Here is a 24,551-nt window from a genome sequence, read left to right as displayed (position 1 = left end):
ACCCAATAAGTAAAATTTACAGTGTTTGGCATCCAATTAAAAATCACCAGGCAAGTTGGAGTGCCTGGATGGCTCAGTCAGTTAAGTGTCCAACTTCGGCTCAGGTCATGACCTCACAGTTAGTGGGTTCGAGCCCCGCATCGGGCTCTGTGCTGACAGCTAGCTCAGAGCTTGAAGCCTGTTACAGATTCTGTGTCTCCCTCTGTCTCTGACCCTCCCTTGCTCATGCTGTCTCTCTCAGAAATAAATTTTTTAAAAATGTTAAAAAAATTTTAAATCACCAGGCAAGTAAAAAAAGCAAGAAATTATTTCCCAAAATGAAGAGTAACTCAACCAATAGAAATAAACCCAGAAATGACACACTTGGTAGAATGAATAGGAAATTAAACAGTTACTATATTTCATATATTCAAAAGGAAAGCAAAAAACATTTGAACAATGAAAATTTTTTCCAAATTTGGTGAAAACTAAAAACTATAAATCCAATAAGTTCAATAAATCCCTAATACAAGAAATATAACGTACACTATGCCAAGGCACATCATAACCAAATTGCTTAAAACCTGTAATAAGGAGGAAAAAATTAAAGCACCAAGAGAAAATCAGCAGAATATATAAGGGGAAAAAGTAAGAAAATCACAGACTTCTCATTAGTAACAATGCAAACCAGAAAACAATAGAGTAATATCTTCAAAGTATTAAAAAGAAAAAAATCAAAATGCTACATGCAGAAAAATATTTTTCAAAAATAAGGCAATGTAAAAAATTTTTCAGGGAAAAAAAGCTAACATAATTTATCACCAGCAGACCTACAGTACTAGAAATGTTAAAAGAAGGCTTTTAAGCAGAGAGAAAATAATACCAGATGGAAATCTGAAATCTACACAAAGGAATGAAAAATATTAAAAATAGTAATAAATTGGTTAATATAATGATAGTTAATAATGATTAATATATTTTAAGTAGTCTCCATGCCCAGTGTGGGACTTGAATTCATGACTCTGAGTTTAAGTCTCACATGCTTGGGGCACCTGGGCAGCTCAGTCAGTTAAGAGAGACTCTTGATTTTGACTCAGGTCATAATCAAGGTTTATAGGATAGAGTCCTGAATTGGCTCTGTGCTGACAGTGCAGAGCCTGCTTGGGATGCTCTCTCTCCCTCTCTCTCTGCCACTCCCCCACTTGTGTGCATGCACACACATGCTCTCTCTCTCTAAAAATAAATAAACTTAAAAAAAAATAAGTCACATGATTTACTGACTGAGCCAGCCAGGCACCCCAATAATGCTTTTGTAAGTGTGTTTCAAAAATAATGTACTTGTTTAAGAAAAAAATAACTGCAGTATAGTGTTTATAACAAAAGTATAAGTAAAAATTTGTGAAAACAATAGCCGAAAGACTAGGTGGAAGAAATGGAAATATTCTATTTTAATATTCCTAAGTGGTATGTAATAACTTGAAGGTAGATTGTGATGAATAGTAGTCAAAGTAGATTTCAAAGCAAAAAAATATTACCTGGGATAAAGGGCTTTTTTCATAATTATATAAAAGGATCAGTTTATCAAGAACCAAAAAGAGAATAAAAATTCACAGTTTTATTCGGAGATTTCAATACTCTTCTTAAAAATTGACAAAACAAGTAGACAAAAATTTAGCAGGGATATAAATGACTTTAATAGCACTCTCAACCAGCTTGAACTAATAGACATTTATAGAAGTCTCCATCTATCAACAGAATACACATTCTTCTCAAATGCATCTGAAACTTTTATCAAGACAGACCATATTCTAAGCCATAACACAAGTCTCAATATGTTTTTAAAAATTTGAGTAATGCAATATATATTACTTCACTAAAGTGGAATTATATCAGAAGTCAAGAGCAGAGGGACACCTGGCTAGCTCAGTTGGTAGAGCATGCAATTCTTGATCTTGGAGTCCTAGGCTTGGACTCCACATTGTGTGTAGAGATTACTTAAAAGTAAAATCTTGAGAGGAGAGGAGAGGAGAGGAGAGGAGAGGAGAGGAGGGGCAGGGGAGGGGAGGGATCAAGCACAGAAATGCCCTTGAAATCTTGAAATATTTGGAAGCTAAGCAACTCACTTCTAAATAATGCACAGATCAAAGAAGAAATCAAAAGAGAATTTCAAAAGTATTTTGAGCTGAATGAAAATGAAACCAAACATAATTAAAATGTACCCTATAATCCAGCAATTGTACTACTGAGTATTTACCCAAGGAATACAAAAATACTAATTCAAAGGGATCCATGCACCCCGATGTTTATAGCTGCAGTTTCTACAATAGCCAATTTACGAAAACACTGAAAGTGTTCATTGACTGATAAATGAATAAAGATAGGGTGTGTGTGTGTGTGTGTGTGTGTGTGTGTGTGTAATATGACTCATCTATGAAAAAAGAATGAAATCTGCCTTTTGCAATGTCATGGATGGAGCTAGAGAGTATTATGCTAAATAAAATAAGTCAGAGAAAGAGAAATATCATATGATTTAAGAAACAAAACAAATGACTAAAGGGGGTAAAATAAAAAAGAAAGCAATAAAAAAAAAAGGCAAACCAAGAAACAGACTGTTAACTACAGAGAACAAACTGATGGTTACCAGACAGGAGATGGATAGGAGGTGGATTAAATAGGTGATGGAGATTAAGGAGTGCACTTGTCCTGATGAGCACCATGTGATGTATAGAAGTGTTGAGTCACTATATTGTAAATCTGAAACTAATATTACATTGTATGTTAACTAACTGAAATTCAAATAAAAACTTTAAAAAAGTAAAAATAACTCCAGTTTAAAAAAATGTGTGAGATGAGGCTTAAAGTATTACTGAGAAATTTATACAACTAAACATTTATATTATATAAAAAAGAAAGATCTCAAATTAATAAACTTACTTTATAAGAAACTAGAAAGAAGAAAAGAATTATAAAGAAAAAAATTAGGGCACCTGGGTGGCTCAGTTGGTGAAGCATTCAACTCTTGATCTCGACTCACATCATGATGTCATGGTTATGAGACTGAGCCCCAAGTCAGGCTCCACTCTGAGCAATAGAGCCTGTTTTGGGTTCTCTCTCCCCCTCTCTCTCTGCCCTTCTTCCCATTTGCATGTGCTCTCTCTCTCTCGCTCGCTCACTCGCTCGCTCTCTCTCTCTAAATGGCATTTTTTAAATAAGAAAAAAAATCCATGAAATCCAAAACTGGCTCTTTGAGAGCCTCAGTAAACTGAAAAACCACTGGACTTACTAAACAAGTTAAGAAAGAAGATATAAATTACCAATATCAAGAATGAGTGTGGCAACATCACTACAAGTCCTACAGATATTAAAAAAATAGTAGGGGTGCCTGGTTGGCTCAGTCATTTAAGCATCTGACTCTTGATTTCAGCGCAGGTCATAATCTCAGAGGTTGAGATTGTGAGGTTGAGCCCCCCTCTCTGATGATGGAGCCTGTTTAAGATTCTCTCTTTCCCTCTCCTTCTGCCCCTCCCCAACTCACATGGATTCTCTCTGTCTCTCTCCCTCTCCCTCCCTCTCTTTCTCTCTCTCTACCCCCCACCCAAAGAATAAAATAATCTTATGAAAACATTTATGCAAATAAATCCTACAACTCAGATGAAATGATCAAATTATTTGAAAGACACAAACTACCAAGGCTCACTCAAGAATAAATTAATAGCTTAAATAATTTTATATCTATTAAAAAGAAATTAAATTTGTAGTGAAAATGTTTTCCTTAAAGAAAACTTCAGGTCCAATTGGCTTAACTGGTGAATTCTACCAAATAGAAAATTGAACAGAAAGAAGTCTCCATTCTATGAGACCAACATTACTCTGGTATCAAAATTAGACAAAGATGTTACAAGACTATAAGATTATAGATAAATATTCCTCATGAACATAGGGGAAAACTTCTTAACAAAATTTTAGTAAATCTAACCAACAATATATATAAAGAATACTATATCATCACCAACTAGGATTTACCTAAGGAGTACAAGTATGGCCTAACATTAAGAAATTAATGTGAATCCTCATTTCTGAGGAATATCATAACAAAAGTATGAAAGAGTGGGAGGAAAGACAAGATGTGACCCACTGATAAATTCACAGTAATTTTGCCTTCATTTGTGCTTGCTTGAATCTGTTTGGGGAGTAATGGAGATACCTCTCTTCTTTCCTTCTCCTGGCTGCAGCCTGGGAAATGAGTAAAGAAGAATGCAAAATCTCACATTGCAAAAAAAAGAGACAGATGATAAAATTATCTTGGTAATGCCCTGGCTTATGGATGGATAGTATATTTGTCTTTCTCTTTATTCTTACCTTGGGTGTTGACTGCTTTCAGCTCAGATTTAAGACATTCATTCTGGAATAAACATTACTAAATTTGGAAGGAGAACATTTTCAAACTAATGGAAAGTAGCCAGAGAAAAATGCTAAACCCAAATTACCAATGTTTGTTGCATATGGAAAATAAATGTGTGAAATCAATTCATAAAAAAAGAAATTAATGTGAATCATCTCAATCAATGCATAAAATTCAGTTGACTAAATGTACTCTGTATTCCTGATAACTCTCAGCAAACTAGGAATTGAAAGAAATGTTCTCAACCTGATAAAGGGCATCAACAAAAATTCTACAGTTAACATCATCCTCAATAGTGAAGGAACCAAGATCAAGAACAAGGCAAGGATATACACACACACCAGTTCTGTTCAACATTGTGTCACAAGTTCTGGACTGTGTAATAAGGCCAGATAATAAAAGGCATACAAATAGGATACAAAGATAGAAAACTGTCATTATTCACAGACAACATGACTATCTATATAAATAATCATATGGTAAGCACCAAAAAGTACAAAAATCAAAAATAGGAATTGAAATTTTAAAAATAATGTACAATATTCTCAAAAATATGAAATTCTTTGGGATAATTTGATAAAAGATTATAAGACCCACACACTGAAATATACAAATATTACTAAGAAAAGTGAAAGGAGACCTAAATAAGTTGAGGAACATACCATGTACATAAATAAGAAGAGTCAGTATCATTGACAGTTCTTCCTAAATTGATCTATAGTTTCAAGGCAATACCAGTCAATACTTCAGCAGGCTTTTTTGTAGAATTTGACAAACTGATTATAAATGGAAATTCAAAAGGATAAAATAATAAGAACAACTTTGAAAAAGAACAAAGTCCTCCACTCTCTCTCTAAAAAGAAAAAGAAAAATGAGCAAAACATTTGAATAGACATTTTGCCAAAGAAGATGGCATATGGGAAACAAGCACATAAAAAGATGCCACACATCATTAGTCATTAGAGAAGTGCAAATTAAACTCATAATTGAGATATCATGACACACCTATTAGAATGGTAGAAACTAAAAAGACGAACTCTAGCAAGTGTTGGCAGTGATGTGAAGCCAGCAGGATTCCACATTTTGCTAGGGAGAATACAAAATGGCAAACTCACTTTGGAAAACAGTTTGGCAATTTCTTAAAGAGTTAAACATACACCTACTATCTGATCCAGCCATTCCACTTCTAGGTATTTACCTGAAAGAAATGAAGGCATGTGTCCACACAAAGTCTTGAATATGAACATTCATAGCAGTTTTATTTGTAAAAGCCTCAAACTGGGAATGATCTAAATTCATATCAACAAGTGACTTGAATATATGAATTGTGATATATTCATACAATGGAGTAGCAATAAAAACGAATGAAATGTTATGAATAAATCTCAAAGAAATTATGTTGAGCAAAAGAGACCAGATGAAAAAAGAATACATACAGTATGATTTCATTTATATAAAATCTTAGGAAATGCAAAATAATATGTAGTAACAGCATGTCCATGATTATAGAAGAGTATTGTCAGCTGAGAGGTGTAGGAGGGGAGGTTTATAAAAGGCTGTAGGAAACTTCTGGAGGTAGTGGGTATGTTCATTATCTTGACTGTGTTAATGGTTTCATGAATGTGTAGTTATGTCTAAACTTAAGTTATAGGGGTACCTGGGTGGCTCAGTTGGTTGAGTATCTGACTTAAGCTCAGGTCATGATCTCATGGTTCGTGGGTTGGAATCCTGCATTGGGTTCTGTGCTGACAGCTCAGAGCCTGAAGCCTGCTTCAGATTCTGTGCCACTCTCTCTCTGCCCCTCCCCCACCCACACTCTTTCTCTGTCTCTCTCTCTCTCAAAAATAAATAAACATTTAAAAAAAATATTTTTAATAAATAAAGTTATCAAGTTATACATTTTAAACTCATACAGCCTCTTGTATGAACACTATAATAACTCATTATAGGTCTAACATACATGAAATTTGGGATGCCTAGGTGGCTCCTTTGGCTGAGCATCCAACTCTTGATCTTGGCTTTGGTCATGATCTCATGGTTTGTGGATTTGAGCCCCATGTTGAGCTCTGTAGTGACAGCACAGAACCTCCTTGAGATTCTCTCTCTCCCTCTATCTCTCTGCCTTCTTTCTCTCTCTCTTTCTTTCTAAGTTAAATAAATGAACTTTTAAAAATAAATAAAATAAAATATATGAAATTTAAAATTCTTTAGGAAGGTTTGTTTAACTTTTTAAAGCCCTTCTGCATCTCTTCACAAAATGTCTATAATTCATATAATTTTATATCAGATTCTTTTAAAACATGTAATAACCTGTAACATATTTAGATGGCATAGAAACTTTCATGATCTTACTGAATTTTATCATTTTGTTCTTGTCTTTATTCTTTTATATCTTTATAACATTATTTAAGTAATACTCATTTAACCTGTTACTGTATATTTTTCAAAAAGTAAAAGGATAAATTATTCTCTAGAGGAGATAGCCCTCCTACATTTACTGTCTCTAATTTACTGCCGTTATGTCCTGAGACACACCAAGTCTTAGTTTCATTACAAAATGGGGCAATTTTATAAGGAATTTGACAGAAAATCTGTGCTCAGTGCTTGACAAAGAGTTGGTATGCAACTTCTTAAGTTTCTGTATATTCTGGGGCACCTGGGTGGCACTTGGGGAAGCATCCAACTTTGGCTTAGGTCATGATCTCTCAGTTCATGAGTTCAAGCCCCCCCTCAGGCTCTGTGCTGACAGCTGGAGCCTACAGCCTGCTTTGGATTCTGTGTCTTCCTCTCTCTTTGCCCCTCCCCGGCTCACACTCTGTCTATCTCTCCAAAATAAACATTAAAAAGATTTTTAATAAAAAATTCAAAAAATAAAAAATAAAATAAATTTCTGTATATTCTGTTGGACAGTAACCTAACTGAAAAGTGAGGCTTTTTGTGATCATGGTCTTCAGAAAATTTCAGAAAGGAAAGATAATAGATTATTAAGTAACCCAATATAATTGTGGTTTACCCATCCTAAAAATAGACTTTAAAGGCCTTAGAACCTTAAAAGTTCTATTGTTCAAACAGTAGAGTTAACATTATAGTTGCCAGACTAAGATTAACAAAGAATTATAGACTATTTTGTAGTCATTCCCGAAGAATTCTCTTGTTATTAGGTTCACAAAGGACATTACTTTAAGAGTGAATGCCAAGAGGAAGTTTTTTTTTAATTTTTTTTTAATGTTTTGTTGATTTCTGAGAGAGAGAGAGACAGCATGAGAAGGGGAGGGTCAGAGAGAGAGGGAGACACAGAATCTGAAACAGACTCCAGGCTCTGAGCTAGCTTCCAGCAGAGAGCCCTACGCGGGGCTCGAACCCACAAACCGTGAGATCATGACCTGGGCCAAAGTGGGCCGCCCAACCGACTGAGCCATCCAGGCGCCCCCAAGAGGAAATTTTAATATATGACATGTCTAGGGACACCTGGGTGAGTCAATCAGGTAACTGTCCAACTTTGGCTCGGGTCATGATCTCAGAGTTTGTGAGTTCAAGCCCTGCATCAGGCTCTGCTCTAACAGCACAGCTTCAGATTCCCTGTCTCCTTCTCTCTGCCCCTCCCCAACTTGTGCTCTCTCTCACCAGGTCTCTCAAAAATAGGTGAACATGAAAACATTTTTATTGGGGCGCCTGCATGGCTCAGTCGGTTGGGTGGCCAACTTCATCTCAGGTCATGATCTTGCAGTTCGTGGGTTCAAGCCCCGTGTCAGGCCCTGTGCTGACAGCTAGCTCAGAACCTGAAGCCTGTTTCAGATTCTGTGTCTCCCTCTCTCTCTGACCCTTCCCTGCTCATGCTGCGCCTCTCTCTCAGAAATAAATAAAATGTTAAAAAATTTTAAAAACATTTTTTATTTAAAAAAATGCCTAGTAATTTGCTGTCTACTTTCCTATTCAAAATAATTACCACAAAACTATTCACAGAATTTTTTAGATTTCTGCAATAAATCCACTACGTATACTGGACAAGAGTAAGGAGAAATCATTATCATATTATTTATCCTCTGATTATCATGACCGCTACCTCCCCACTCACCTTCCACATATCCCAGAAAGTGCTGACAGATACCAGAATGGTTACTTGAAGTGTGCTTTCTCTGTATAAAACCTAGGATTTTGCATCATATAATCCTCCCTCTGTAATAATATTGAGTTAAGCTTAATTCTAAAAAAAAAACCCAAGATGGGAAATGATATCATCCCCCTTGGAAAGGTGAGGAAACTGAGGCTTGTTAAGTTTAAATGATATGCTCAGATATTGCAGCATTTTACTTATAAATGAGAATCCCAAAACAAGCTTTAAATTACAATATTACATAAATGTTTCTGTCATTTACCCAAGGGATATAGGAGTGCTCATGCATAGGGGCACATGTACCCCAATGTGCATAGCAGCACTCTCAACAATAGCCAAAACATGGAAAGAGCCTAAGTGTCCATCAACGGATGAATGGATCAAGAAGATGTGGTTTATCTATACGATGGAATACTACATGGCAATGAGAAACAATGAAATCTGGCCATGTGTAGCAGCATGGATGGAACTCGAGGGTATTAATGCTGAGTGAAATAAGTCAGGCAGAGAAGGACAGATACCATATGTTTGCACATATAGGTGGATTAGAAGGAAGCTAATGGAGGACCCTGAGGGAGAAGAAGGGGAAAAATAGTTGGGGAGAGGGAGGGAGGCAAACCATGAGAGACTCTTGAATGCTGAGAACAAACTGAGGGCTGATGGGGGTGGGAGAGAAGGGAAAGGGGGTGATGGGCATGGGGGATGTCACTTGTTGGGATGAGCACTGGGTGTTATATGGAAACCAACTTGACAATAAACTATTTAAGAAATAAATAAACAACAAACAAATAAATAAATAAAATCATTTCTTCAACAAGTCTTAGATGTCAGAACTTGTGAGTTAATCTATACTTTTTAAATGATAGTAACAGTAAAATACCAAAAGGATAAGTTGCTCAGATAGTGACTTTGGGATAATATCCTTGTATGTGTTGAGGACATCAAGTAATATAGGTGGTGAAATTTTTCTAAGGAATATTCTACTTTTACCCTGCCACCTATTATATTTGATATTTTATATTATAGGTCTATTAAAGATTAGCTAACTTCTCTAGGTCCCATTATGCTCTCAAACTGGGGTTTTAACCAAAGTATTTTATTCATAGGCAAGTCTTCCTGAAGTTTCTCTGTTAAAAATGTTTAAATTAAACAAGTCTGAATGGCTTTCTGTGGTTCTGGGGACATTGGCTTCTATTGTAAATGGAACTGTTCATCCAGTATTTTCCATCATCTTTGCAAAAATCATAACTGTAAGTAGAGCTAATTTGCTAATATTTTTAACAATTTTAAACAAAGTGTAGCCTGAGAGAACAGATCTGATGTACTTTGACCCAGCAATGGGGAAATTGGGACTTGTGGTGGGTCACCCATAGTGTGGGATCCATGATAGGAAGGTTAACTAATGTTCTTAGGGGATAAGCCAGCCTCTATTGTGAAGTCTTGGCTGGGCCATGTTGACTGGGCAATCAGTAAAGAAATTACTTTGTTTTCTAATTTTGACTCCAATGCCATATCAGCATTCCAAAGCACTGAAGTAATAAAACAGACAAATACAACTACTCTTCTTTCAACTAGTCCAAACAATGGCCATTTTTTATTACCAGTCAGTTCACAAGGGAGAGGAAATAAACAAGAGCTTGGGATTGTGCCGAGGGACTGAGGAGAGTTGTTGGATTCAAGTACTAAGCCCCATTAAGTCTTCAGTCTCCCAGATTTGCAAAGCTATGCTTTGTCAATATAGATGCCACTATATGTATAATTACTAATTTTAGGAACAATTTCTAGGGACATGTATAAAGGTCTCACATTGCAGGTGATATCTTAAATAAAATAATATTAAGAAACCTAAGTTACTAGCAGTTAATAGAGATGGTAATTCAAACAAACTGGTGGTTTCTTTGAAAATATACTGTGATAATAGCAGATGGAAGACTCATTGTCTGATCTCATATTTACATAGCTTAAGTGAGAGAATTGACAGCAAATCATTATTTTATCATGTGTAATGAATGTAGTGAATAGAATAATGGTGCACTTCTTTTTCCCAGTAAATACGTATATAATCTTTTTCTTACGTTGAAATCCATTCAAAAATTCCTGACGGATAGACATTTTTAGTTTTTTCTCTTTCTTTTGTATTTTCTTCCAATAACCTGATAAAAAAAAATCTGTTCCTTCTCAGATGTTTGAAAATGATGATAAAACCACATTAAAGCATGATGCAGAAATTTATTCCATGATATTTGTCATTTTGGGTGTTATTTGCTTTGTCAGTTATTTCATTCAGGTAAGCTTGTAATGAGTTAAACAAGTTTGAACATGATTACTTTTTATGTCTTCCTCTCTGAGTTAAAAATAATAACTAAATATAATAAATAAAATATAAACAAGTAAATGTAGTGATTAAGTGTAACAAAGAAATTTTCTATTTCTTTGAGTTAATAAATTCTAAGAGTTAAGAATAAATATAGCTTTTCTTTTGTTTTCCAGGGATTATTTTATGGCAGAGCAGGGGAAATTTTAACCATGAAATTAAGACATTTGGCATTTAAAGCCATGTTATATCAGGTCAGTGCCTCATCTTTCTTATTTTATTTAAAATGTGTTCTTACATTTTCTTACTTGTAGTTTTTCAAGTCAATTTCTTAACATAATCTTTCCTTTGATCCCTTGAAAGCACGCTTTTTGTGTTCCAATCAGCATCTGACATCAGAATTCTTACAGTATATTTTTCTAATAGAAGCAAGTCAAAAATTGTTATGTTTGAAAATACAACTTGTAGAAAACAGGATTTAGAGTCCAATCCTTTTTCCTTGCATTTATCTTGACAAATCTTTTTTTTAAATATATAATGTAGTACACTAGGATCAGATTGAAAGACCAAATAAAAACTGAAAAGAAGAATTAAGAGCTACAGTATCTTGGGGAACATATTTTAAAAGGAGGAGTTAATTCCTCTAGTTCTCATCCATGTGCACTGCTAAGTTTCCTCACTCCCCACTTCTGAAAGTAGCCAATCTCTCTCTCCTCATCAGAAGAGTCCTGAATTCAGGTAGCAGTCTGGCTGGCAGGTTGGGCTGCTGTACACAGATGATCAGTCACACCTGTGAAATAACTAAAAATAGGTAGATCAAGTAGTAATCTTGAAAAGTGAGTCTTAGGGGCAAGTGGCAGGAATGTCTCAGATTGGCACTTCTAAAATTCCTTCAGGAGGCTGAGGTGTATTGGGTTCCCTGAAAGCCGGTAATCATTTGGAGCCCTTTATCATACTTTCTGTTACCAGAGCTCCCTGTGCAGGAGCAAATAGCTTCCTGCCAAGGTCATTTCTTGTCAGAAATAGAATTACTGTCATTCCAGCTGAGTTGTCAAAACCTGTTTTTACCTCTTGTGACTTTCAGCAATAGTGCTCAGAGGGCTGCCGCGTAACGAAATTCCCAGGCCTTTGTGCTCTTGGGGAACTACAAGATACAAAATTCAGCACTGCCAGTGCAAGGTTTCCCATAGCAACTTGATGCTCTGAAGAAGCTGGTGCCTGACACTCTGCTCAAAGGCTCATCAGAGATAATTGGAGACTCTCCTTAAGCCAGAAAAAATCTACTTGAGGGATTATAAAACCAGTTAATGCTTGTACAACCCTCTCAAGTTAAACTTGTACTTTAATTTTGTTTTTTATTTATGAACACTTTATATTTTTACGTCAAATCTTTGATGAAATAAGGTGGGATTTTAATTAACTAGTACTATATTTCATAGTTATTGACAGTTTCAGCTCATTTTCTTCTTTATGAGTTCATATGTTTCCACGTTCAAGGAAATTTATTTTGAATTTCCAGGGATTTTTGCCAGTGTTCCCTTTATGTCTGAATATTTTAAACAAAATAATATATACTTTTCCAAACATTACATTGAACTTCCTCTCTAGAGGTTCACAGTGTGCTTTTGGTGGAGGAGTAGCGGGACAAGGAACACTGTAGTATAAAGTAGCTTCTGCCCATAAGAATGCCTCAGTTTTTAAGCCAAAAAATCTGGTCCTGCAAAAAATACATACAAGCAAAGACACACACAAAAACTCTGCACTATTCAGCAGATGTTACTAAAGTCCCCCATAAATTCAACTCAGCCTCTTCCAGCTAATTGTTTTCCCTCTGCATCCTTCAGCATTCTTTTTGATTCTTGTCTTTTCTTTCTTAAAATGGAAGGGGAAAAAATAGGATATTGGCCTTTTCTTTATAAATATCTTCCCCATTCCAGTTTTGTCAATAGTAAGGAGTGCTCCCAATGTGCAGTTTAGCCTAACTCTTATTACCTGGTTTTTGTCCTAAGGCTTTCTAAAGGTTAGAAAGCATGCTGAGACTTGTGTTGTTTTTATAACTAGTTTGGAACCTCGTGTGAGGTAGAGGTATTTATGGAATCAGGTGTGGTCTTTTTGTAGGTATAAAATCAGTATTTTATTTGATTACTTGACATCCTTACACTTGAAAAGAATGTTCTAAGTGTTGCTGACTTCAATGGTTGGAAATAAGTCATTGCTCAAAGCTAAGTTTATATTTCTTAATGATAAATATTGACCTATAGATGTGTTGGGTTTCTAAACAGATATGTATTTTTACCTATTTCTCTTTAAATTAGATTGGCTAGGGCTTCTTTGGGGAGTCTCTAAATCATGCGACAATAGAATTAATGGTGATCACTAAGGGATCTCAAAAGGCTACTTCCAAAAGAATTTTAGGTATCAAGTCCTGAAGCAGGAGAAACGGGTAATGAAACTCAACTGCAATGCTTCAGTTAGATGGGAGATAGGACAGGATATTTGAATAAAAACTCTGGCATTTGGTTGCATAGGTTCCAATCCTGGCCTTGGCACTTGCCCTCTGTGTGACCTTGGGCAAAGTTATTTATTCTCTCAGTACCTCGGTTTCCTCATTTATAAAATATGGATATTCATAGTATCTACCTCATATAATTATGATGATTAGCTGATAAAATAGGTATGCATACCAAATATGTATGCATCATAGTGTTACTGAATTTTTTATTTCTAGTATACTACTGGATTTACTACTATCCAAAAAAAAAAAGGATTTACTACTATCCAAAAACCTGATGACCTTACTTATAATCAATTTACCATCAGAAAAAGAAAAAGCAAGCTAAATTTTATTTGACACCAGCTATGTTCCAGAAACTAAGTGTTTTATGTTTCTGTATGATGGAATACAGTCCCTAGAGTGCACAATGCTGACTTGTTTGAAAATAATTTTGGATATCTTGCCTATTGAAGATCAGATAATAACTAAGACTAGCCCCATTTGTATACTATGCCTAGTGTGTTATAGAAAGATACACTAGAATCAAGAATGTAATATTCCACAATAAATTGTCTTTCTACATTTTTACTTTATATTGTATCTAAAAATTCTTTGTGTGTTCCATACAATGTTTAAATAAAGAAATAATTAGAAAATGTAAAGTTTATCTTAAGTTTTTTGAGTATACAATAAAAAAATAGGTAATGTCTTCCAGTTCAAGAATGCTATAGTTATTACATTGCTGATGTATGTTCACAATATGTTGGGCTCATGAGTGCGGCTGTGTTTTTAAAGTGATAATTGGTAGTGCAGATTGTGATTTCTATAGGATGCCCTTGGGGCATCTTAGACCCTCCACACTTTGGGACACCTTCCCCATGCAGGGCCTTACAGAGAGAGTAGTGCTGTCATGCTGGGGCTGTGCCCACCCTTGCTCTTGTCATATTTCTCCATGGAAGCTTTCTTCTCACATAACTGTATGATGAATGCACAGTCTTCTCTCTTTTATGAGTTTTTTTCCTTAGTCGCCAGAAACATGTAACCTGGGTGTCAGGGCCCTGGCTGAGTTGTAAGCCAACAATTCTTTGGCTCTTCACTTACTAAAAATAAGTCATTTTTCAGAGACAGGTTCCATATTATTTTAATCCACAAGAGATCTAAGTGGTTTGAGTGAGTGGGAGGAAACATTCAATAGCTAATAAAAGGAAATCAGAATGCCTTAGGTTGAGAACTGCTTAGAAGTGCTATCTCTATTTGCTGTTAAAAATGAAACTGGCTATAATGTTATGCTTTTATTGCTTGTATTTGTGACCTATCTCCTTCAGATTGCATGCTTCTTGGCCACAGGGGTTTTATATCAGCCTCTTTGCTTCTTTAGACTTTCACAATGCCTAGTGGTTATAAGATCTAAGGAGTAATATGAAGTATCACGGAAAATCTTGCCTAAGTGGATCCTAAAGAGAAGGAGATAGACTTTGTATCATTAATCAGTTTAGATAGAAAGCTTTGTAAATATTTCCAAATCATGTTGTGCATTACCTTTTTAAGTAGTCTGCTCTTCATTAAAATTACAACTTACTTGCTGATTCAAAATGGCCATTTTTGATGTTGATTATTATACAGTATTGTAGCATTGGTAATGGCTCCAAGATACTGGACTTGCATTCTTCATTTTGTATCCAAGTATAGGTATTTGTGAAGTAAGAAACAAGAGTCATTTGATCCATACTATTGATAAGAATTAAATACCTGTAAGTGAGGGGGCAGGTAAATACCTTTTGACTTATTATAGCAGAATCATAAATCAGAGAAGAATCTTTTTGATAACCATGTTTGTTTTGGTTTGGTTTTTTGTTTGTTTGTCTTGGAGGGTTTTTTTGTTTTTGTTTTGGTAACTGTATGTTAATTCTCTTTTTTCTCGGGGCGCCTGGGTGGCTTAGTCGGTTAAGCGTCCGACTTTCGCTTAGGTCATGATCTCGCGGTTTGTGGGCTCGAGCCCCGCGTCGGGCTTTGTGCTGACTGCCAGCTCAGAGCCTGGAGCCTGTTTCAGTCTGTGACTCCCTCTCTTTCTGACCCTCCCCTGCTCATGCTGTCTCTCTCTCTCTCTCTCTCTCCTAGAAAAAAAATAAATTAAAAAAAAATCTCCTTTTTCTCTAGGATATTTCCTGGTTTGATGATAAGGAAAACAGCACAGGAGCCTTGACAACAATATTAGCCATCGATATAGCACAAATCCAAGGAGTATGTATATTTTTATTCTTAAATGGTGTAATAGTGTATGTACACACACACACACACACACACACACGTGTCAATGCATATTTGTGAGCTATACTAAGATTACCCACATCCTTAAGGAGATCAGGTAAGTCTCAGGACTAACTGGAAGCTCTCAATTAATGAAAGAAGAAAACCTTTCAGTTCTGGATATTTTTAACAAAAGAATAAATAAATAAAAGATTTCATTGAGTCACTAGGTTGTATACCTGAAACTAATAATTACATTATATGTCAACTATATACTCATATAAATAATAGGGAAAAGGGAGGGGTGGAGATTTAGCACATGTAATAAGATAACCAGAAGACTAAAGAAGCTACTACGCATGAGTTAGAGAAAAGAGCTCAGAAATAAATAGTAAGACTAGAAAAGTAACAAAATGAAAACACACACACACAATTTCAAAGTTTTAATAAAAGAAGAAAGTGTAGTTTTTCCTTGTAAGGGTAGTTACAGGAAAAAAGTAGAAGAAGGTGTAGTTTTTCCTTTGTATTACCAAAGAATAGAACAAGTTGGTTACAGTTGTGAATATTCACATGTATCCATAATGGCTTTTAAAATTAATGTTATGATGTAGAAAGAGTTCAAAAGGAAAAGTGGTATCATCTTTTTTTTTTCTGAACACTTTTTCATTACTTGGAAGGCAAGGCTCTAAATTTATTAGATAGAATTTATAGGAGCACCTGCGTGGGTCAGTTGATTAAGCATCTGACTTTGGCTCAGGTCATGATCTCCCGGTTCGTAGGTTCAAGCCCCATGTCGGGCTCTGTGCTGACAGCTTGGAGCCTGAAGCCTGCTTCAGATTCTGTGTCTCCCTCTCTCTCTGTCTCTCTCCTGTTCATTCTCTGTCACTCTCTGTCTCTCAGAAATAAATATACATTAAATTTTTTTTAATTTTTTTAAAATAAGTCTAAGGAATCAATTTTACTGGCATAAGGGGGAAAATTGTGGATAATATTTCACTTAATAGTCAAGTTACTAGTGTGGCATTAATCTTACATAGCACAATAGAATGACAACTTCTGTGTTTAGGAATTATAAGGTCCACATATTAGGCAGAAATATCCATATAATTCCAGTTGAATCCCCATTCCACAAAATTTACTATTTTTTCTTTTTCTTTACTGTGCTGTTTTTCTCTTACTACCTATCATTCAACATTTTTACAATCCCAGTGAAATAGACATTTCTACTAGCAGTTATATTTTACATATATTGTATCTTCTCTTTTAGCAAATATTTACTTTAGCCAAAAGAACAAACTAGAACTGAAAGACCAACATTACCTTCCTTACATTCATTAGTTGTTTTTAACAAATAGCGTTGTCTTTCATTGAGAAAAATGAATGAAAACATTTGTCAGCCTAATTGCTTACAAGCATCTGACTAATACTGTTTGATCACTGCAGACTTTCTTGTTCCAGTTTGTAAATGTTGGTCTCATAATAATTTCTGGGCAAGTCAGACCATTGATTAAAAAAGTAATAGCTAAAGAATAAATGATTGAATTACTGGTGGCAGATTTTAAAGCTGTTGAATTTAGAAAGTAGAACAAGAAGTTTTGCAAGAGTGAGACTGTGTCACATAAACGCTTGCTTTGCAATATAAAGGTAGGTTCATATCTAACTTGAATGGATACTCTTTCTGTGGAAGGAAGAATTATTTACCACTATTATTTATCTGCTATGTATTTTCTCACAAACACACACTAGACTAGAGATGAATTAGGAAATAATTATTCGGGGTCATATTTCCTATCTTATCAACTTAAGGCATATTCCATTTCAGTTATCATGTAATTTCAGTTAAATTTTATTTTATCATACGTATTACAGTAAGTGTTCATAAAATAGATCCTTAATAATAGTAAATATTATTTTTAAACCTTCACTCATGGCCAAAAATATATACACCCTTACCATTTTTAGAAACTCTGGTACTTTGAGAGTCATGAGAAAAACATGTTAGTGAAATAAAGTCATGGAACAACATGATTCCTGAAATAGTTTACTGAATACAGCCAATTTAACTGATATTATTTCAGCCCAAGGTAATGGCTTATTGCCATACATCTGTCAACAGACTATTTTCTGTGTAATATATAGTGTTATTAGAAGTACAAAGCCATTTTAGATTCTTTGGGAATCTAGGTTCCACAAAATTACAAGGTCTTATTTCTGTATATTTCAGCAACCCCTTTTCATCACCCAAAAGTGTTACCTCATTTTTGTCCACAAGAAAGTATGTTATTCATGCCACAGTGTGCACTTGATATACCACTGACAGATACAATGTTAGTTCCAAGAATTCTTCCCACCAGAACTATAATTATATAGCCCCAAGAAATCATAAAAACTTCACTTATTAATTCCAAGAACCAGAAGAATTGATTAGGTAGAACTAGAATATCATTATCTAGACAGTAGTTACCTCATTTCCTGATTTAACTTTTTGACATAGGAAGGGTATAAAACAGTTTGATACTTTTTGTGATTCAAACAATGTTCTCAATCATCAAAATGACTTTGCCACAATATAATGTTGGCATGTAATTGCTGTTTTGCCTTTACATTTTAGGTTGAATTCATTAAGAAACATTATCAAGTCTATAGCAAAAGCTAATATTCAAAGCCATAGTGGTTAAAGGTAAATCTTCTTGTAAAGGAAAATTTCAGTCTCAGCCCTGAACTCAAAATATTACAGTGAGACTTTATTACTGCTAAACTCTCAAACTGTTGTGTGGTAAATCAACATATTCAGCTTCCATATTTCACAAAAATAGAAATAAAAATAGTTAAATCTATAAGGTAAACGAACTTCACCATTAACCATACTGGTCCAGTAAGTGTGTGTGAGAAGTTATTTTCCACCAAATACTTGCTGATAAACAATACAGGAAATAAACTTGGCCTTTAAACATCTTACATTTTCACAAACTTTATAAATTTGTCCAACTAAGCCTTTTTTTCTACTCTACAAGTCTTCTTGCCACCATCAGTTGTAATATATCTTAGCAGATTCCACTTCAGGTTACACTGACTTCATTTTTTTTTAGCTTCTATGAAAATATTTTGACCTGTAGTATCTCCACACAGACCATTCACAGCAACCAATTTTTTTTGTCACTTCTGACTCAGCATTGGCTCCTCAAAGAACCAGCAACTGAGCAATAACAGTAGCATATGTCAGTCCATCAAGAGACAGGGAAAGCTATTCAAAAAAGCTGCCTAGTTTTTGATTGACTGTTGGTGTGCTGCAACGTTGTCCACTCTTTGAGCAACTGTTCTTACCAAAATGCTAATCATCTGATACAGGTTTAAGCTCGCTGAACACATTTCTTCCTCTGCTGCAGTTAAACATGATTTAATTAACTCACTATCCATAAATGATTTTCTTTGCTTAACTAATGAATGAGCCACTCAGAAACTTACTTTGGTTTCAGCTTCATTTTCACTATTTAGTTTTATGAAGAAATTCTACTGAAATGAGATATTCCATTTTAAATTTTCCAAGTTTTCTGAATGTTGAGTTACTGTGAATTAAGAATATTGTGATGAGTGCTTCATTTGGAAATGTTGACCTATTTCGTATATTTTTAGTACTATATAGTACTTTATAGACATAGTAAACACAACACTGTGGTATCTGATCAGAAAAAGTAATCCACAGTCCAATCCACTATAATTTTCTTACAAAATTTGTATTCTCTACATTTAGCAAAATTCCATAGACATAGTAATAATCCATACTCATGACTTCCTGTTTTTAATTCTAAGAAAAACTTGTATCTTCTTGCATGTTGCTAAAGAATCTAAGGAAGAGAAACTAAATTTCCTCTGATTCCAGTCCTAAATTCTTTTCAGAGGTACATTATCCTCTAGGTTTTTAAGACTCTGTTCTTATTTTCCTTCAGTTCTTGTAATATTTTTCAAAGCCAAATGACTATTTTTTCTGTTAATTCTTCCTGGAACAGGAAAACTAAATTCAGCTTCTTATTCTACCATCATTCTCAAAAGGCAGCTGGGTGGGAGGAGAGGAACATGTAAGTGTATCATTTGCTAAGGCTGCCATAACAAAAATACCACAGACTGGGTGGCTTACACAACAGTAGCTTATTTCCTCACAGTTTTGAAGATTGGAAGTCCAAGATCAAGGTGTCAGGATTGGTTTCATTTTGAGTCCTCTGTACTTGACTTGTAGATAGCTGTCTTCTTACTGTGTCCTCCAATGGTCCCTCCCATATGTGAGTACATGCCTGAATTCAAATTTCCTTTTCTTTTTAATTTTTTTAATTTTTATTTATTTTTGAGAAAGAGAGAGACAGAGAGAGATAGAGAGCAGGAGAGGGGCAGTGAGAGACGGAAACACAGAATCTGAAGCATATTCCAGGCTCTGAGCTATCAGCACAGACACCAACATGTGGCCCGAACTCACAAACCATGAGATCATTCCCTGAGCTGACGTTGGATGCTTAACTGAATGAACTACCCAGGTGCTTCAGATTTCCTTTGCTTATAAGGACATCAGTCATACTGGAGTAGGCCCTTTATTTTAACTTACTTACCTCTTTAAAGACCTCGTTTCAGGGCCACCTGGGTGGCTTAGTCAGTTAAGCATCTGACTTCTGTTGAGGTCAAGATCTCACAGTTCATTTGATGCAGGCTTTGAGACCTGCATTGGACTCTGTGCTAACAGCTCAAAGCCTGGAGCCTGATTTGCATTCTCTGTCTCTCTTTCTCTGCATCTCCCCTGCTTGTGAGCTCGCTCTCTCTCTCCCTCTCTATCTCTCTCTCACACGCTCTCTCTCTCTCTCTCTCTCTCTCTCTCTGGCTATCTCTCTCAAAAATAAATAAGTGAAAAAATAGATAAAGATCTCATTTCCAAATACAGTCACATTCTGAGGAACTGGGAGTCAGGACCTCAAAATATAAACTGGGGATGGGGGAAACACAATCTATCCTATAACATACAACATCTCAACATGTTTTTTTAATTTTTTTTAATGTTTATTTATTTTTGAGAGAGAGAGAGAACATGAGCACGGGTGGGGCAGAGAGAGAGGGAGACAGAGAATCCGAAGCAGGCTCCAGGCTCTGAGCTGTTAGCACAGAGCCCAATGTGAGGCTCAAACTCACTGACAGCGAGATCATGACCTGAGCCGAAGTTGGACGCCCAACTGACTGAGCCACCCAGGTGCCCCTCAACATCTTTTGTCTCTGGCATCATCCTTCATCCATCTGTATCAAGAGACAGAATTTAAGTCAGTATTAAGCAGCAAATGACATTCACATTTCAGCCTCATAAGTCTTAGAGTTAGTGTATAATATGCTAAGACATTTAAAATACTTTATCTGTTGTCTTAGTTTTTATTATTTAATGGTTTGTTTGATGTGTGCAATTGTTACTTGTTTTTATGCTTTTGGAGTTTTCTTTAATAGTTTAGTGAGAAATGGGAAAATAGCAGATTACCAAATGCAGTATTAAAGCTGAAGCCAGAAAACATTTTTTAGGAATAAGGCAGAGCCTTTAGGGAGGCTTACTTCTAAATAACTTTGGCTACCAAAAGAAACCAGGACTCCTTGAAGAAATGTTAGATTCCAGGGGTAGAGCCTGGAGAATCTTTTTGTGTCAGAAAGTAAGGCTATATTCAGAGAATGATAGGGACATGTCAAAGGACAACAATATCCAACATAAGGAAAACAAAGCATCGTGACTCCTTAGTAGAGGATAGATTTTTAAGTTATGGGTATTATTTAACCTCTAAGTACAAGTTCAAAATAAAAATGTGAAGTATGAATCCTAAAAAAGAAAGCCTGTCTTGTTTTGTAAGAAACTATAATAGAAATTCTTGTAAATATAAAATTAATTGACTTTTTTCCCCAAATCTATCTGATTATAGGCAACAGGTTCAAGGGTTGGTGTCTTAACACAAAATGCAACTAACATGGGAGTGTCAGTTATCATTTCCTTCATATATGGATGGGAGATGACACTCTTGATTCTGAGTATTGCTCCAATACTTGCTCTGACAGGAATGATTGAAACCACAGCTATGACTGGTTTTGCCAATAAGGATAAGCAAGAACTTAAGCGTGCTGGGAAGGTAAAATAAAGACTTGTTACCATCATAACATTTTGAGAGGAAAACAATCAGAGATCCCATTTTTATAGTATGTTAACTTTCTTTCTTAGGAATCTGTGAAGTATTACATATTCATTGAAATGTATACAGACTAGTTTAGTATGGGGAGTAGATATGTTATAGTAGTAGAATTCGTGATTTAGAGTATAGGCTCTAGAGTCAAATTGGCTGAATTAGAGTTCAGGTTCTATCACTAACAAATGTATGATATGAGCAAGTTATGTCAGCCTTTCTGGACTTCAATTTCTTCATCTGTAAAGTGGTAATAATAATGTCACTGGGTCACTTGGGTGGCTTAGTCAGTTAAGTGTCCAACTTTGGCTTAGGTCATGACCTCACAGTTCATGAGTTTGAGCCCCATGTCGGGCTCTTTGCTGACAGCTGAGAGCTTGGAGCCTGCTTCAGATTCTGTGTCTCCCCTTCTCTCTGCCCTTCCCCCCTCACACTCTGTCTTTCTGTCTCCCTCTCTCTCAAAAATAAATAAACGTTTAAAAATCTTTAAAAAAATAACATCACTTGCAGATTTTTGTAAGTAGTATATAACATTAACATTATTATATGTAAGACACTTAGGATAGTGTCTGGAAGATAATAAGCCCTCAGTGGTGCCAGCCATATTACCATATCATGGGGGAATTTGCTAACATCATGATTCCCCATTCTCTGATTGTTGAAAAATTAAATTTTCTTAAATGACTTCAATTATTTTAGTTTTCAAAATGTAGAGGAAATATAACAGTTACTGAAAATAAGGCAATTTGCTGTTACTGATAGTGCCTAAAATAAGGCTAGAAACAAGGACCATCTTTATACTGATCTACATTTATACTGATCATTGTGATTACTGGGAAAATGCCTTGTCATATTGAAGCTTCTCAGGATGAATCATTATTTATAAAAATAATCATTGTCTTGGATTTAAGTAAACATTAGTATTATAATATCATAACATCTGAGAATTAAAGAAATGCCATTTAATCCAACCACTTACCTAAAGAAGGAATCCTTTGTCTGTCATTTACCAGTCCTTTCCTTCCAGTGGTAGGCAGTGCATTAGTTTCTGAGGCTGCCTACCCTTGAATAGCCTTTGGATAGTAGGCAGGTTGCGGTTGTGCTTTGGAGTTTTTTAGAGGAGATTGTTTGTTTATTTATTTATTTTTGGTGGCCTTCTACCTTGCTTGGCTTTCATTTCAGTAGAGATCCAAAGCCTGTTTCTCGTGGCAGCTTTTAGGAAGCTGTATTGTGTAAATGCCAAGTCTCCTCTAGTCATCCATCCCCAGGTCTTATTTAAGCTGTTCCTCTCATGATATAGTTTCAAAGAACTTTATCACTTGGGTGAACATCCTCTGATTATGAAAATGATTTTAATACTAGTTATGGTCTATTTCGCATTGACTGTCACCATTGGCACATTATAAATAGCATGAATATTCATGAATAGCTATGCCGAGCACATGACTCTTCAAAATTTGGTTTGTGTGACCCTTGGACCTTTCTACCTTCCTTGAATTAGATGAGGACCCTTGGAATGTCGGGGCAGTACATACTGAACTATAGAGCATATATTTGCCTCAGAGACAGTGAAAAATTGCTTGGCCCTCCCTGTGCTGAGAATTATCACAACTTCCAAAATTAATGGGGCCCTAATTGATTGTATTTTACTCATCTTAATTTTTATGTCATGAGCTTTTAATTTTATATGTATCCTTTGATTTTTCCTTTTCAGATTATTAGAATAACTTCAGACTATACAATCAGTAACTCTGATCAAACAATCTGTGTCTTTCTCAGTAGCTTTGAATCTTTTTACCAAACACCAAATAAAGCATATTGGTCCTTCTTTAGTTGCATGTGTAGATTTGGACAAATCATCAAATGTTTTACTTTTCAGACTTAAAGCAGTCATATGAGTGTTTTTAAGAGACCATTTTCGGGGCGCCTGGGTGGCTTAGTCGGCTAAGCATCCGACGTTCGCTTGGGTCATGATCTTGCGGTTCGTGGGTTCGAGCCCCGCATCGGGCTCTGTGCTGACTGCCAGCTCAGAGCCTGGAGCCTGTTTCAGAGTCTGTGATTCCCTCTCTCTCTGACCCTCCCCTGCTCATGCTGTCTCTATCTCTCTCCTAGAAATAAATAAAACATTAAAAAAAAATTTTAAAAAAAAAAAGACCATTTTCTAGGATTCTGTAATGATACTAGTCCTTTCTCCATTGTGAAAAATGATCACAAAGATTTTTCTGTTTGTTTTTTTCCTCAAGGTTTTAGCACTTTTACGTAGTTTTCTTGCATACTACAAAGTATGGTACAAATGGAGGTTTCTTTGAGTATACTTTGAATTAATGAGAATTTAGAACAACTCAAAGGCAAAATTGAGAACAGAATCCCGATGTCCTGCCCACCTCCAGAAATCTGATTCTCTCCTGTAATCAAGTTATTCTTTAATAACACTGGGTGTCCATCCAGGTCTTCCTCTGTCCCTCAATCCACTCTGCTATTCTGGAAACAGAATGCGAAAGCAGGAAATTTCTCTTTCAAGTCGACATGTGTTCTCATGTCCAACAAATTATTCTAAGCCAAAAGTTTCCTCCATTTTGGATCCCATGTGATTATTCCTTCTTTTCAAAAATTATATTAATATGGAAAAGCATTAGTTATATTTGAATTAAATATCTTTTTAAAGGTCACAAACATCAAAATGAAAAATGGTACCTTATACAGCATTTAATAGTCATACCCATATTACTTTACTGCTGTGCTTGTGAGAGGGTTTTGGGGTTGCTATTTGCATCTGTGCTAGAGTCAGACAATTACTCAAATAATTACAAATA

General features: G+C 35.5%; 1 protein-coding gene across 1 annotated transcript in view; it reads left to right on the top strand.

Annotated features, from left to right (window-relative positions):
* The window catches only part of ABCB5 (ATP binding cassette subfamily B member 5), a 129,285-nt gene that overhangs the window by 78,838 nt on the left and 25,896 nt on the right, over window positions 1-24,551 (top strand). Inside the window, exons 17-21 of the mRNA XM_039238854.1 lie at window positions 9,602-9,745; window positions 10,678-10,782; window positions 10,986-11,063; window positions 15,461-15,544; window positions 21,484-21,687. Coding sequence (XP_039094785.1) covers window positions 9,602-9,745; window positions 10,678-10,782; window positions 10,986-11,063; window positions 15,461-15,544; window positions 21,484-21,687 — 615 coding nt within the window. The remainder of the gene's footprint in view (window positions 1-9,601; window positions 9,746-10,677; window positions 10,783-10,985; window positions 11,064-15,460; window positions 15,545-21,483; window positions 21,688-24,551) is intronic.

The sequence above is a fragment of the Hyaena hyaena genome, unplaced genomic scaffold, assembly GCF_003009895.1.
Source record: "Hyaena hyaena isolate Hyena2069 unplaced genomic scaffold, ASM300989v1 scaffold_149, whole genome shotgun sequence".
Classification (NCBI taxonomy): domain Eukaryota; kingdom Metazoa; phylum Chordata; class Mammalia; order Carnivora; family Hyaenidae; genus Hyaena; species Hyaena hyaena.
This window is presented reverse-complemented; position numbering and strand designations above follow the sequence as displayed.